The sequence below is a fragment of the Centropristis striata genome, chromosome 10 (genome assembly GCF_030273125.1).
Source record: "Centropristis striata isolate RG_2023a ecotype Rhode Island chromosome 10, C.striata_1.0, whole genome shotgun sequence".
In the NCBI taxonomy this organism is placed as follows: Eukaryota; Metazoa; Chordata; class Actinopteri; order Perciformes; family Serranidae; genus Centropristis; species Centropristis striata.
This window is the reverse complement of record NC_081526.1, coordinates 28,514,214-28,528,391: the sequence shown is the minus strand read 5'-3', so window position 1 is coordinate 28,528,391 and position 14,178 is coordinate 28,514,214. Positions and strand designations below refer to the sequence as shown.

Sequence of the window (14,178 nt, the reverse complement as noted above, 5' to 3'; positions counted from 1 at the left end):
ACAATTAATTGTCCTTGGCACATTGTTCATAAACACATCCAGTTGATGCATGTCTCACCTCCTGGCAGCCCGTCCCACACTTCCAGCCAGTCGTACTTGCAGTCCCCCTCTCCGCCCGGCAGGGGGTCGTTCTCCAGGTCGAAGGTGAGGAAGGTGAGGGTCACGTCCATGCTGGAGGGGACGATGATGATGAAGGAGCACTCCAGGTTGTGGGGGTATTTGTCAGGGAAGCCCGGGGACTCGATGAGACCCGAGGGACTGGTGAAGTTACGGGAACAGTCTGAACCTGGAATGAAGAAGAAGTAAGAGATATTTATTAGACAGAAAACATTTATTTACAGCAGTCTGGCACCACAGACTCTTTTGTAGTTGTATTACCCATTTTGTAGTTGATTTTTGTCTCTTTTTAGTTATTTTGTTACATTTATTTTGTAGTTATTTATAGTCAGTGGCTGTTTTACCCTCTCTTTGTAGTTGTTTTGTGTTTATTTGTAGTTGCTTTGTTTCTCGTAGTTGTTTTGTGTTTCTTTGTGGTCATTTTGTGTTTCTTTGTGGTCATTTTGTTTCTTTGTAGTTGTTTTGTGTTTCTTTGTAGTTGTTTTGTTTCTCTTTGTGGTCATTTTATTGAGAGCACAGTTCAGTCTATTGAAGTCTTAACTTGTGTGCTGAAGTAACAGTAGTTTTATGCAGAATTGAACATGAGTAGAAATCAAACCCAAGAGTGATGCAACGTCTAACTGGCTATCTAGGAAATAAGGTTATTGATATGCCGTCTGATTCAGTTGTACCAGTTCCCTTGAAAAAAAACCTGACATACCAGCAGGATTTTGAAGTGGTAAAAACAGAAATCTCTTTACACTGTGTCATCTGTAAAGACAAAGAAACTGTTCATAAGTGCACTTGAGCTAGACGCTGTATCCCTACCAGCTCCTGGGAAAAAGCAAGGGCAACCTCGTCTCCAAAAGAGACACTGCTGTTTGAGGATTAGCAAAAAGATTGAAGAATTCAAGTGAGACAGAAGGAAACAAATAAAGACAGAGAAAAGGGAATAAGAAAACCAGTGGGAAATAAAATTGAGTTAGGAAAGAGAGAGAAAGATGTAAACAAGAAAAATAAGAGTGGGAAAGACAGATGTAGAATCTGTTGATAGTATCATGGTTGGGTGGTCTTACAGTTATGAGGAGCTTTAGATATTATCATCACACACACACACACACACACAGACACACACACACACAGTGATCTGATTGTAATCTGGGGCTCTTCATTTTTGAATGACTGTAATACCCTCTCTATTAATACTTCCAGACACACACATTATGGAGAGGATGTAGTCGTACCAACTGGACCATTATTCCAGTCCAGCCAGCCATGTATGACCAAACACCCACACACACACACACACACACACACACATACACACTGTCTAAGCCTCTTATGGTAACCCATTTCTCTCCAGTCTGTTTGGGTGTCTGCTATTGTGCTTGCGTGCTTGCATGAGGAAATGAAGAGAAAGTGAGTAAGAACACATTAGGAGAGTTTGTGCATTCTGCCATGCAAAGTGCATTTAAACACATGTGAGTGTGTTCATGTACAGTTGTGTGGAACAACCTGTCTACATAGGACGGATTTCAGCTGTCATTTCTCATCTGTCTCACGTGTGTCGGACTATAAAGACAACGTGCATCAATTCTAATTAATATAGAGGTATGCATAAGCTGCTCCATAGCTTCCAATTTGTGCTCATAACTGCAACCAAAAATATCTTTTTAGGCTCGGAATGTAGTCCTGACTTACATATGTTGGGATTTAGGTGCTACCGTTACTGAAATTAACGGACTACTAGAAGTGCTGGTTTTGTTGTTACATCAGGATGTGTGTGGACTTAGTAGACATAAAAAAAAGTGCAGCGTCTCACACAGACACTCCACCTGCCTTTGACAGCATCTTGTAGTCTGCTGACTGACTAAGACATGACATTCACTATAAAACAACCCTTTGTGCAATAGGTGGAACCAGGAATATTGATGTTTTTCTTGTCTCCACCCTTCCTTTTCTTTTCTTCTTTTCTGGAATTTCACTGATCCTGCATGACAACAGTCTGGGGAAACACATGCCAAGATCTTTAAGTTGGCTTATTTATGGTTTATGGTAAAATGCACAAAATCCCCATTTTTGTCCGTTGCTAATTAATGCATTCTTAAGAACAGGTATGTAGATATTACAAAAATGTATGCATTACAATTTGCATGATAATTGATGAAATATGAAAGTTAATATTGACATTGTTAAACAGTTGCACAGTCACTGTTGTAAACATGGTTTACTCTTTGGGTTAGGTTTAGGCACCCAAACTACCTGGTTATGGTTAAGAAAGACATCAAGGTTTTAGATTAAATAATGTATTATGTACACTACTGGACAACCAGATCATGACGTACGTTTATTTACAAGTTCACTTAAAATAACATCGCTGCAACTTGACAACATATAAGTTGCTCAACCGGATTTATGATTTCTGGGGTTTTCTATGAATTATAGTGCATTATTTTTCATAGGTATGTGTATTAACAGTGGCTGTGCTAATATATATATATATATATATATATATATATATATATATATATATATATATATATATATATATATATATATATATATATATATATGAATGCCTCGTGTACATCTATGCCATCATCTCCACAGCAACCATCTACTTTTAGTGGGGCAGATATTGTCCGTCTGTCTTCATATATCCCTGTTTGTCTGTTTTTCTGTCCCACTTTCCTGTCCAATTTGCTTGTTATTGTTACCTTTACCCTCTTGCGATGATCTCCAGCAAACACACACTCACAGACAGACACACACTGTCTCTCACGGGGTTCCCCTTACGTCTGGCCCCCCTGCAGAGTCGGTTGCTGGATAGCGCCGGTCTGCGTGACTATGAGCATGTGTATGTGTGTGTGTGTGTGTGTGTGTGTGTGTGTGTGTGTGAGTGGAGTGAACGCCTGACCAGTTCTGTTGCCGACAGCGCTTTTATTCCCTTCTCATTACTTCATGTTCATGAACATCGCAAAAACACTTGTGCCCTCCTTTCTCCTGTTTTTCTCGGGTCTGTCCCTTCTCCACATTCTGTCTCCACTCCTCGTCCCTCCTCTTTGCTATTTTTAAAGTACACTAGAGGAATGTATTTTAAATGTATTTAAACTATTCAAAACTGCTTGTAGTCTCCTCTGTACTAAATCCACACATATCTGTCTGTTTTCTATGACTTTTGTCCCGCTCAACTTCTCCCCTCATTCAATTCTCCTTCCATTTTTAAAACTGTGTATCCCCCACTTCTCTCCCTTTCTTTTCTGATCTTTTTCACTCTCTTATCTCCTGCTGTTCTTTTTTTACCGTCGTCCCATGCAATCTTTTCATCTTCCCCAGCTCCATCATTCCCTTCCCTCCCACTGTCTCATTTCCTATTCTTTTCTCCTCACTTCCCATCTGTTTGAATTGGATGAGTGTGAAAGAAACACGTGTTTCACTATGGGGTAAGGTTAGAGGAAGTGTGTGCTTGTGTGTTTGTGTGTGTGTGTGTGTGTGTGTGTGTGTGTGTATAGGTTGCTGGGTAGATCTGGCGCTGGTGCTCATGGCTCACTGATCTTGGGGAGACGGGACAAGGTCTGTCAGTGTGTGTGTGTGTGTGTGTGTGTGTGTGTGTGTGTTTGTATGGTGAGCTGGCATGCAAACACTTTCATTCATCTAAATTGTGAGTGTTTATTTCCTATATAACTGTGTGTGTGTGTGTGTGTGTGTGTGTGAGGTAAGCTGGCATCCAGACGTTTACTTTCATTCAAACTGACTTTCATGCCAATGGGCTATTAGTCGGATCAAACCCACAATTATTCCCTCCTTCCCTCCACCAAGATTTAACGCACACACACATGCAGAGGTGGCTTAACATACACACACTGACAGACACACATACACGTACACACACCCCAGGCCCACACACAGCTCCTGCAAAAACCACAGCTTGGTGTTTCCATATGTATGGTTAGATTCCCCCTCAGTGTCATTCCAGTTGCTGCTGAAACTCCTCTGACATTACATTTCAGCCTCTGTCACTGAATCACAGCAGGGATTTCCCTCCACAATAAACTCAACCAAATTACCGCTGACATATGAAATCACACTGTCAAAAGACAAACACCCCTTTAGCTATCCAAATGCAATTTGCTAAAAGCTCCAACCCAGCATTACTTTGATGATGTAAATCAGCGAAATATTTTCAGTCTGGAGTCTGACATCTTGGAACGCTCTCAGTCTGGCAAAACTCAAACACTGTCTGCCTTATTCTAATATTTACAAACAAACCAATTTAAAGAAATCTGTAAAAACATCTGAGAAAATTTGCATTCATCTGTCACATAATGAAATCTCCATTGAGTGAAAAATATCCAATAAACAACAATGTAAGCAAAGCCACTATTTGAGCGAAGGTGTTTAATAAAGGCACAATATGCTGCACTGCACAAACCATTATATTTTATGTTTGTTGTGCATTTTAAAGGAAATCATACTTATTCTGTGTGTAACATTAGCCCTACCACAGAGCACCTTTCACTCTTCACTGGGTCAGATCTGGATCCACTTTGCTCAATGAAAGCCAGAGGAAGGAGGAGCGAGCTATCTGATTGGTTGGACGGTGTAATAAACTGGCTTGATGAGGAGTCGGACAGAGGCAGGGAGGAAGTGCCTAAAGGTGTTTGGTAGAATGTAAACAACAGCAGTTATTGGAAGGATTGTCACGATAGCTTCCACATTACACTGCCTGAGGTGTGTGTGTGTGTGTGTGTGTGTGTGTGTGTGTGTGTGTGTGTGTGTGTGTATTTGTGTGTGTGTGTGTGTGTGTGTGTTACTCACAGAAATCTGTTCACACAGTTGCACTTCTCATTTAGGTCAAAAGCTGCCCCCACAAGGTAAACCATGAAACTCTTAGGGCAAGATTTGGTTATTGGTTGGGGTCAGGTGTGTAGTGGTCATAGTTAAGGTTAGGATAAATGTCCAGGGAATCATTCACGTTGATGAAATGTCCTCCAAAATGACAATAGGTTTGTGTGTGTGTGTGTGTGTGTGTTACTCACAGAAATCTGTTTACACAGTTGCACTACGGGGACTCACTTCTTATTTAGGTCAAAACCTTCAAAATTTCAGGTTAATATTTGGCTTTAGATTAAATTAGGTTTAAGGGTTGGGGCCAAACATGTCGTGGTGATAGTTAAGTGTAGAATAAGTGTCCAGGGAATAAATGTAAGCTGATGAAAGGTGATTTGTGTGGGTGTGAGTGATTTAACATTTGCGTGCAGACGTGCAAGCTGCCCTGCATTTGTGAGTAACCGTCCAGTCTACATCACTGCATTCGTGTGTGTGTGTGTGTGTGTGTGTGTGTGTGTGTGTGTGTGTGTGTGTGTGTGTGTGTGTGTCTAGAGAGTTCTGGGTCACAATAACAGCTGGGGGCACACTGCCTAGACAGTGAACGTTGATTGGTCGTCACATTCTGGTGCCTGTGTTCCCATTGGCTGGAATTTTACTACAGTATCCATAGAGACAAAGCTGTAAACAAAAACAAGCACAGCATGTGTATTTGTTTTTGTTCATCAGGTGTTTTATGGTCATTTTGATGTCACAGGCATGCATGCAAAATTATTTCTTCTTCTTTGTTTGAAGCAAGGCATCATATGTCCAAATATATAGGGACCATAATCTGCTAGTCTATATGTTCTGGAAATGTGACTGTAAAATGGACAACATACTTTATGCTTTTGTGTTTTAAAAACACATTATTTTCCACAGCAGATGTGCGTTTCTGTATATGTATGTGCGCCTGTTTCCAGACTGATTAGACTGTTAATCTTTGAGGGTCCTGTAATTAGGACACCCAGAGAGTGGGGGACAATGTCCTCCAACATGCACGCACGCACACACAAATATTCTCATTACTGGAAAACACAGACCCCAGCAACAGGAAGGGATTGTGGCAGAGACCCCCACCCCCAACGAATTGAGAGGAGAAAAGCAAAACCATTATTAATGTCAGCAACACTGGTCAGTGAAACAGAATTAAATAACACTGAGTGACTGAAAATCCTATTCATTTATTCAAGACTTTAGTTTTAAATTTAAAGGAATTTTTAAATTGAAAGGATTCTAAAAGAGTAGTTTTGCTTTAAAATAGTTTTCACACACGTCACGCAAACAAAAGTATTTTCGTCATGTCCCAAGGGAGTGCTCATACTTTAATAAACAAGGTCTTCTTGCAGCAGCTCATATAATGTTTTCAGTACCAGAGATTTAAGAGAAAAATTAGAAGAAAAGTCAAATGAGTCCAACAAAATGATTATAAAAATGAATAAATGATTAACTACTGACTGACTGCACCCCAAATAATTACTTTTTTAGACATTTTTTAATTTTCATGAAATAACATTGCTAATTTCCAATTTTCTGGAGGAAAAAATAAAACCAAAGAGCTGTAACAATGAATCACAAAAAGTGAAAAAAAAAAAAAAAAAAAAACTTCTCCACCAGTGCCTCATCCTTGTTTTTTCACTGAATTTTCTTATAGTGCGAGCATATTTGCAAGGAAGTGGAGGACTTTTTGACTTACTTTTAGTTTCAAGAACAGCATGTGCAGGGGTAGCAGGTAGATACACATTTAGACAGTTTACTGTGAGGCTATACAGTATGCACAACGCACACACACACAAACACACACACACACTCTGACACACAAAATCTATCACCCACGTAGCCAGACGTTCTGCTGCACCTTCCAGGATAACAAGATCTTGTTAGCAGTATGGCAACAGCTTGAATGTTCCAAATGGCTCCATTATTACTGCCAGGGAAGGCTGGGCACACACACATATATGCAAACACACACACACACACACACACACTGACAAGCTAAAGGAAGTCCAGGATATGCCATATTTTATAATTTATCAATCAACGCTGCTGTGTGCTTGTAACTGATGGCAACCTGGGTGGATTACATCTAAATAGAGACCAACAGGGACGCCACTGCAAGGACATTTTCCCACCAAAAAGATGCCTTGAATTATTAGAAGCCAGAAAAGATTGAGGCTAACATTCCTTTGTTTATCTCTATAAGACTGTGCTGCCCTAAAGTCGCTTTTGGTGTTATTTATTTGGATACATGTGACATCTAATCGAAGTACTGAAGTTCTTGCTGATGTTTTTACACACTGCAGCACCCGCATGAACGAAACAAGCATCACCATGTTTCATTTTGTTACATTTCTCCAACTAATCAGTAAATTAGTAATTAGTAATAAGATTGTGCTCGTGTTAAATTATTATAGTTATTTTAAATGTGTTATTTTTTGGCATTTTCAGCTTTATTACACGGAGAATGGAAGTCTACATACACAAATATGCATACACATGCCACAACATTTTCAAACGTGCATATGAAACGTATTGGAGTGCTTAAAAAAATCGTGACTCTACCGGTTGAAGGACATCATACGCTTTGCTGTTGTAAAAACACAGCAAGTTTTGTTGAATTTATGCTACAAACCACTTCTGTAGGTTTAGTGCAAACAACTTCCAGTTAAGGCGTTATAAAAGAGTAAATAAATGCATACAAACCTCTGGAAGTGAAGTTTTTATAAGGACAATGTGACTACTGGAAGTGACATCATTACGTAAAGATGTGATGCACAAATGTTTGAATCAAATCGTTTAATTTTGTTTTCACATTGGACACAAATGCTGTTCTCCTGGGTGAAATTATTAATCTGACTGAAGTGACTGCATGCTGTTTTTTGGTATTGAAACTTTTACAAAACCTTTTCTAAACCAATTACAAACTCAAGATTGTGGAAAAAAAAGTTTTAGGTTTTTGTTCCTAACAACAACATAACTTTTTATACTATTTTTATAAACAACAGTAATTGTCTAAAACAGTGAACTCAATGTTAAAAATGACAATTTTATGTAACTAAAAAACAAGGAGATCTAAATGTTTCCCATAAAACTATCATAATTGTTTGGTATGTTTTAGAATGTCATACAACCAAAATGAATTGATTTATTAACCAATCTCTCTCTGTTTTTCTTTGTACCTCCGTCTTTCTCTCCCTAGGGTGCTAGGGTGTGAACACTGACACTCTTGTTGTTTTTAAGTCCATCAGGTGGACTGTGTCAGGCGCAAAAGACACACACACACTCACACAAACACACACACAGCAGAAATCCCAACAGGCTGGTGCCAGCGAGTGAGAAACACCGACAACCGCACGTGTTGTGTTAGTAACCTCAGCCCTTTGTGTGCGTGTGTGTGTGTGTGTGCGTGTCTCAAGGGAACAGGGCTCAGGACTCAATTAAGCGGGCATGTGTGGAATGCTTTCAGGGGGAACGGGACAAGATGGCTGTGGGGCCGACACTATGCGCCCCTCTGTCTCACTCGCCCTTGATCTCAATTGGTCTCGCTTTGGCTGACCCATGGCAGCGTGAAGGGGAGCCATGTCAGGCACACACACACATATACACACACACAAAGTGCCATGAAGGGGAGAGATGTCTCGCCTGGACAGTCTAAAGGGCTCTCGAGGGTCCTCTGCTACGTCTCTTGTCTCTTTCTCTCCGTCTCCCATGACACCAGGCAGATAAACGAGGCTTGGTCACCTAATGAAGCATGTTGAGTCCTCTATGAGGAGCTTGTAATACAGTTACTGATAGTCTGTTTGTAAAGGTGCAATCCTGCTATGAATCCTCTTCACTTTTGATTGGTCTGTCCATGTGTGAGGGTCATTTACAGGGATATTGTCCCTCTTGTGACCATGTGATCACAACATTTCCCGTTCAAATCTGGAATTTACTGCATGTTATCCCAATTTTATCTTTCTTATTTTCTGTCAACTTGCTACTGACTGACTTCAGTGTGTTAGAAAAAGAGAAAAAAATAAGGGACAATATTCTGCACACATACTGTTATCTGTATTTGCTTGTTCCAATGCCTCATTAACTCTTCACCGAGTAAAATATCAAAGGACCCTCTTTTGGCTGCAGCACTATTAAAATCTAACATGTGCTGCGATGTGTTTTCCCACCCTGCTGCTGGCACCACGGCTTTAACAGAAGTAATGCAAGCCCTGCACACAAACCTCTGCTCTTCTATTTCACCAGGGGACGCTTCACTTTGCACATCTTCAACAATATACATTGCCAAAATTTGGCAAGTGAACATCCCCCAAACTTCACGCTTAGCCCATAGACTTTACATTGTGATGACATCATTGATTTTCTTAGCTCAAAAAAGGTTTTACAAACATAAACCTTCACAAAAATCCATAATAGAAAGAGTCATAATTGACATTGTCTGCAGTTGAAGGTATTTACCTTCATTAACAGTTTAACAGATGTCTCTTCCACTGTGGTCTAAGGGAAAATGCTTTTTAAGCCACAGCGAGACTTTTCACTGCAATACCACAAGTGGCCACTGAAAAAAAACTTGACTACAAAGCTGAGCAACAGTGCTGTATTCAGCTCTATAATACATCTTTGCTAGCATATTGAAATCTCTTAACCCTCCTGTTATGTTGCAGGTCAAATTGACCCATTTCAAAGTTGAAAAATAAAAATAAAAAGTTAAAATGCATTTTTTAAAATCATGACATTGTAAAGTCTTTGTATTTTATATGTAGGTCTTTCCAATCTAGATAAAAAAGTTTAAACATGTATTTTTCATTAAAAGACGAGAGAATTATCCTCATTGAACCATGATCAGTGAGAGGTAAAGAACACCATTATTGATTGAAATGGTTATTAATGGAGTCATTCATTAAATATAAACAACGTTTATTAGGATTTTTTAGTTTCTGACACTTTTTGATAATTAACATGCCTTGAGTCAAATTGACCCATGAACATTATTCCTGAGAAACGAACACAAAAGGAGGGTCAATATTGCCAGAACAATTGTGATATCAACTCAAAATTCAGTTCAATTGCAGGCTAGTTTGATTAATGAAAAGGAACTAGTTTTGTCATGCCTCTCATAGGAGCTTTATTTATTTATTATAATTTTGTACTTTTAGCGCTTGTATATGAAACCAGCCCTGAAACCACAGAGCCACCCCAATGTATCCCATGTGTACAGGTGAAAACATTTTAAAAAATTACAGTAGCATCCACTTACCGGTTTTGAAGATTTCGTAGCGCAGTGAGAAGCCCGCCCCCTGGTGGGCGTAGTCCGATACGAACTTGATGTGCAGTGAAGGCCCTGATGATATGATCGGTGCCGGGGCGATGTTGCTGCAGTGTTTTCCCAGCAGGTCAGCCGCGTCTGAGTTTCCATCGTGGATCTCTACATAGTCATACCTGCAGAGGACAAACAAACCTTTAACACCTTCTCCTCCTACATACAGAATAGTGATTAACAAAACATCCACTCCTATTTATTACTATCCCCAGAGCTGCAGCTTGTGATAAACAGTTAATGCAAATATCACACTCAGTGAAATGCAATGTCACGGGGGCATTAATAACCTACAGTGCTAAATAGCTACTGTACTGCCTAATGCATAGACATTTAATTAATGTACTGATGAGGTGTTTTATGGAAGAGGGGAGACGAGGCTTTAATTTGAGGAAGAGGAAATTGTTAAATCCTTTCAAGCTGCTTTGCCTGTGATATTATTAGTTTTTGGTTTTTTTTCTTTATTAGTTTTTTCATCTGGCAGGCATCGCGTTGGATTTGGCAACAAAACGGAAGCAATGAGCAAATTGTTTGCATCTATCTGTGGCTAGAGGGACTGAAAGCACAGTTACTATCAGCAGAAGCATGGGTGTCATTACAATTCAAATGAATGCAGCAGAAGACATTGGCAGCTCGCAGATGGCGGAGGAGGAAGAGAACCACCTGCACGAGGCAAAATAGAAAGAGAAGCCTTTTTAAAATTCAATAACTGCACTGTAATCGAGTGATTATATACTCCAACTGCTACGGGCTTCTTGGTCTACGGAACACCATTTTAAGGATTGTAACTATATTATAATACAAACAAAATCAGCGTGTGAATGTGAGACGACATGCTTCCTTTCAGGCTTGTAGAAAGAAACAGTGGTGTCACGTGTGTGCTGCACTTTAGAAATTCAAAAGAAATAGATTTCCGATCACACACAACCCATTTCCCTCATTTACTACTTTTCAAAATAAATTACAAGTTGTATGACATTTCTAAAGCAACACTGTGTTTCTTTCAGGGGAAAAATGACAGCTAAAAAGTAGACAAGAAAATATGCCTCACGTGTCTTTTGCTTTATGTAACACTGAGGTCAAAGTCAGTGTGTGAGAAGTCTTTGAACTATGGATGCACCCTACAGCCTTTGATGCTGGATTAATGTGGAACAAATGACTCTAGTTTACATCTTTGCCCAGGTCTAATTTAATAATGTTTGTAACTTGGCTTGGAGGCATTCAGTTCTCTGAGGAAATTCACATTTTTTACAGTAGATTTAGGTCAATTCAGAATTTTCCTGTTTTTTCTTTTGTTAGAAATACAGTAGATGACACATCTTGCATATTAAAAGAGGACTGTGCTGAAAAATGACTAAACTTGTTGCTACCAAATGAAGAAGACAGATTATGATTAACACAGATTCCTCAGTACACAAGACTGAGTTAATGGGAATATCAATAACTAAAATTAAAGTGACAAATTTCCTGTCACATCACATCAAGTGCTGCAACTTCTTTTGTACTTTGCAGCCATGAAAGATGCACCTTTACATCTGAATTTATCTAAGAATACAGACAGAGAGGCACACAGGCTGTCTGGGACCCTTTTTATCCATAAAGGGAAGGTTCTGGCTTGAAATCTATTTTTATTCCCATTTCTTTCATGTTTTCTGACCACAAATGTTAGGCCCCGTCTCCAGACCCACAGCAGGAGTGTTGCCTCCATGTCTGGATACCAAAGACGCACCTGCCTGCCTCGAAAATAGCTTCCTGGAAAAAAAATTCCTTGAGCAACTTGAAAGAAGACATGAAGTTTGACTGTGAGCTGAGTGAATTAAATTCAAATTAGGGTTTCTCTTTATTCGCACATGTTCGTCCATCATATCGATCAGTTCTGACCGCAGAGCCTCTAATAGCTCCAATATTGAGCTTTTCACATTTCTCTTAAGTAATCAAATGAACATGCTTTAACCTCAAAAGAACATTAAGTACCTTGTCTTTTCCATACAGTTGAGTAACTACACAAATTATTTTTTTTTAAATACTATAAATTAACCTTTGAAGGCAAGTTTCCATAGTGTACTAAAAGTATCACACATGCCGTTTGGTTGCTACTGTACACAGTACACATTTAAGATCCACAAATATATTCGTTAGTCTTTATTCAGAGTTATGTCGACTATCATTCCTGAACCGAGAAATACAAACACACATACACATAGACGTATACATTTATTTTGACATTGCATGGAATGATATTCATTACTTGGACACAAAAAAAATTCAATCATAACCAAAAACCAAAGACCGCCCTCTCCCAAAAATGACTCCATAGATTATTTGTAGATGCAGCTTATTGTTATCTTATTATATGTTTATTTTTAGGCGACAACCTGTAAGTAAGTAACAAGCCGTAGTAATAATGACGGGAGCAAAAGAGAAATTGAGGTTGCATAGTATAAAGAGCAACAAATTCCGCATAGGGAAAAGTGTCCCTTGTGAAAACAGTAGCCAATGTTGAGTTATTTTATGTTACCCATTACACATTTAAGATACACAAATATAAAAGGGGTGTGAATCTCACTCTTCATAAGCCTTCATTCAAAGTTATGTAGACTATCATTCCTGAACTGAGAAGCAAAAGCACACACATATAAATTGCTTTTGAAATTGCACGGAATCATTTTCTTTCCTTGTACAGTCTAAACCTTAACCATAACCATAAAACAAAGACTACCTGCCCAAAAAAATGATTTGTAGAAGCAGCTTATTATCCAAATTTATGTTGATTTTAGGGGACAACCTCTAGCAGCCGTAGTAATTATGACGGGAGCAAAGGAGAAATTGAGGTTGCATATTAAAGAGAAACAAATTACGCATAGGGAAGAGTTGACTGGGTCAAACACAGGACTTTGACCCAGGAGACTGCGGTTAGTGTCCCGTTTGAAACCAATGGTCAATGTTGAGTTATTTTTATTTAGTCAAATGACATTACGTAACGACGCCATGTCCTTAACAACCACAATCTTTTCTTCATCCTGCTCTCATGAATGGATTAATTTCTTATGACAGTATTTGCAAGTATCAGACCTAAAGTCTAGACGTGAATCTTTTAGTGACTAGCTTTCTTGTCTCCAAATGGGAGGTAAGTTACTTAATGTGGCCGTGTGAAAATAATTTAGTGATAATTGTATTACAGATAGACACACAATAGTTTCTTACTACACTTCACTGGTTGCGAAAGACTCAACATAAACTGACTTGGACCAGATTAAACATGTGTTGGGTAGTTTATGCTGTGTTACACTGTACTCCTGTGCTACTCCACCTGTCAGAGTGACACATGTTTGTGTGTATGTGTGTGTATTTGTCTTATTACCTCTTGTCTTGAAACAATAAGACATGAAACCACAGACAATAGGAGCAGATTCAACACTACAGACAACTCGTAGCTTTAAAAAGGCTGCCAAGTCCTCAGATGAGATCTCTTTTGTGCACAGACACAGTGTAAGGAGTGTGTGTGTTGTTTTGTTTCTCTGGCTCCTGCTGTGTGTGTGTGTGTGTGTGTGTGTGTGTGTGTGTGTGTGTGTGTGTGTGCATGCAGTTCCTGTCTGTGTGTGTCTTTGTGTGTGTGTGTTTTCTGACAGGTGAGCAAGCTCCTGACATAATGAGGGTCACACACCTCCCACTTTCCCATCATGCTTTGTGTGGAACTAACACCACAGTTATGACGCAAGCTGTCACTGCACTGCGAGCGTGTGTGTGTACATCTGTGTGCCAGTGTGTGTGTGTGCATCTGTGTGCGTGTGCATGCGTGTGTACGTGTCACAGTTCCTGTCATATTTTCCCAAGAGAACGCCTCATCCCAGCGACAGTTTCCTCCTCCTCTTTTGTGAAATGACAACTTTGTTTAACGGCTA

At 39.4% G+C, this 14,178-nt stretch overlaps 1 protein-coding gene across 2 annotated transcripts in view; it reads right to left on the bottom strand.

The window, feature by feature from the left end:
- Positions 1–14,178, bottom strand: part of LOC131978737 (neuropilin-2-like) — a 121,347-nt gene that overhangs the window by 76,279 nt on the left and 30,890 nt on the right. For both annotated transcript variants that reach the window (XM_059342466.1, XM_059342467.1), the window contains exons 3-4: positions 10,217–10,398; positions 59–286 (exon numbers count right to left, since the gene is read on the bottom strand). In XM_059342466.1, coding sequence (XP_059198449.1) covers positions 59–286; positions 10,217–10,398 — 410 coding nt within the window. The remainder of the gene's footprint in view (positions 1–58; positions 287–10,216; positions 10,399–14,178) is intronic.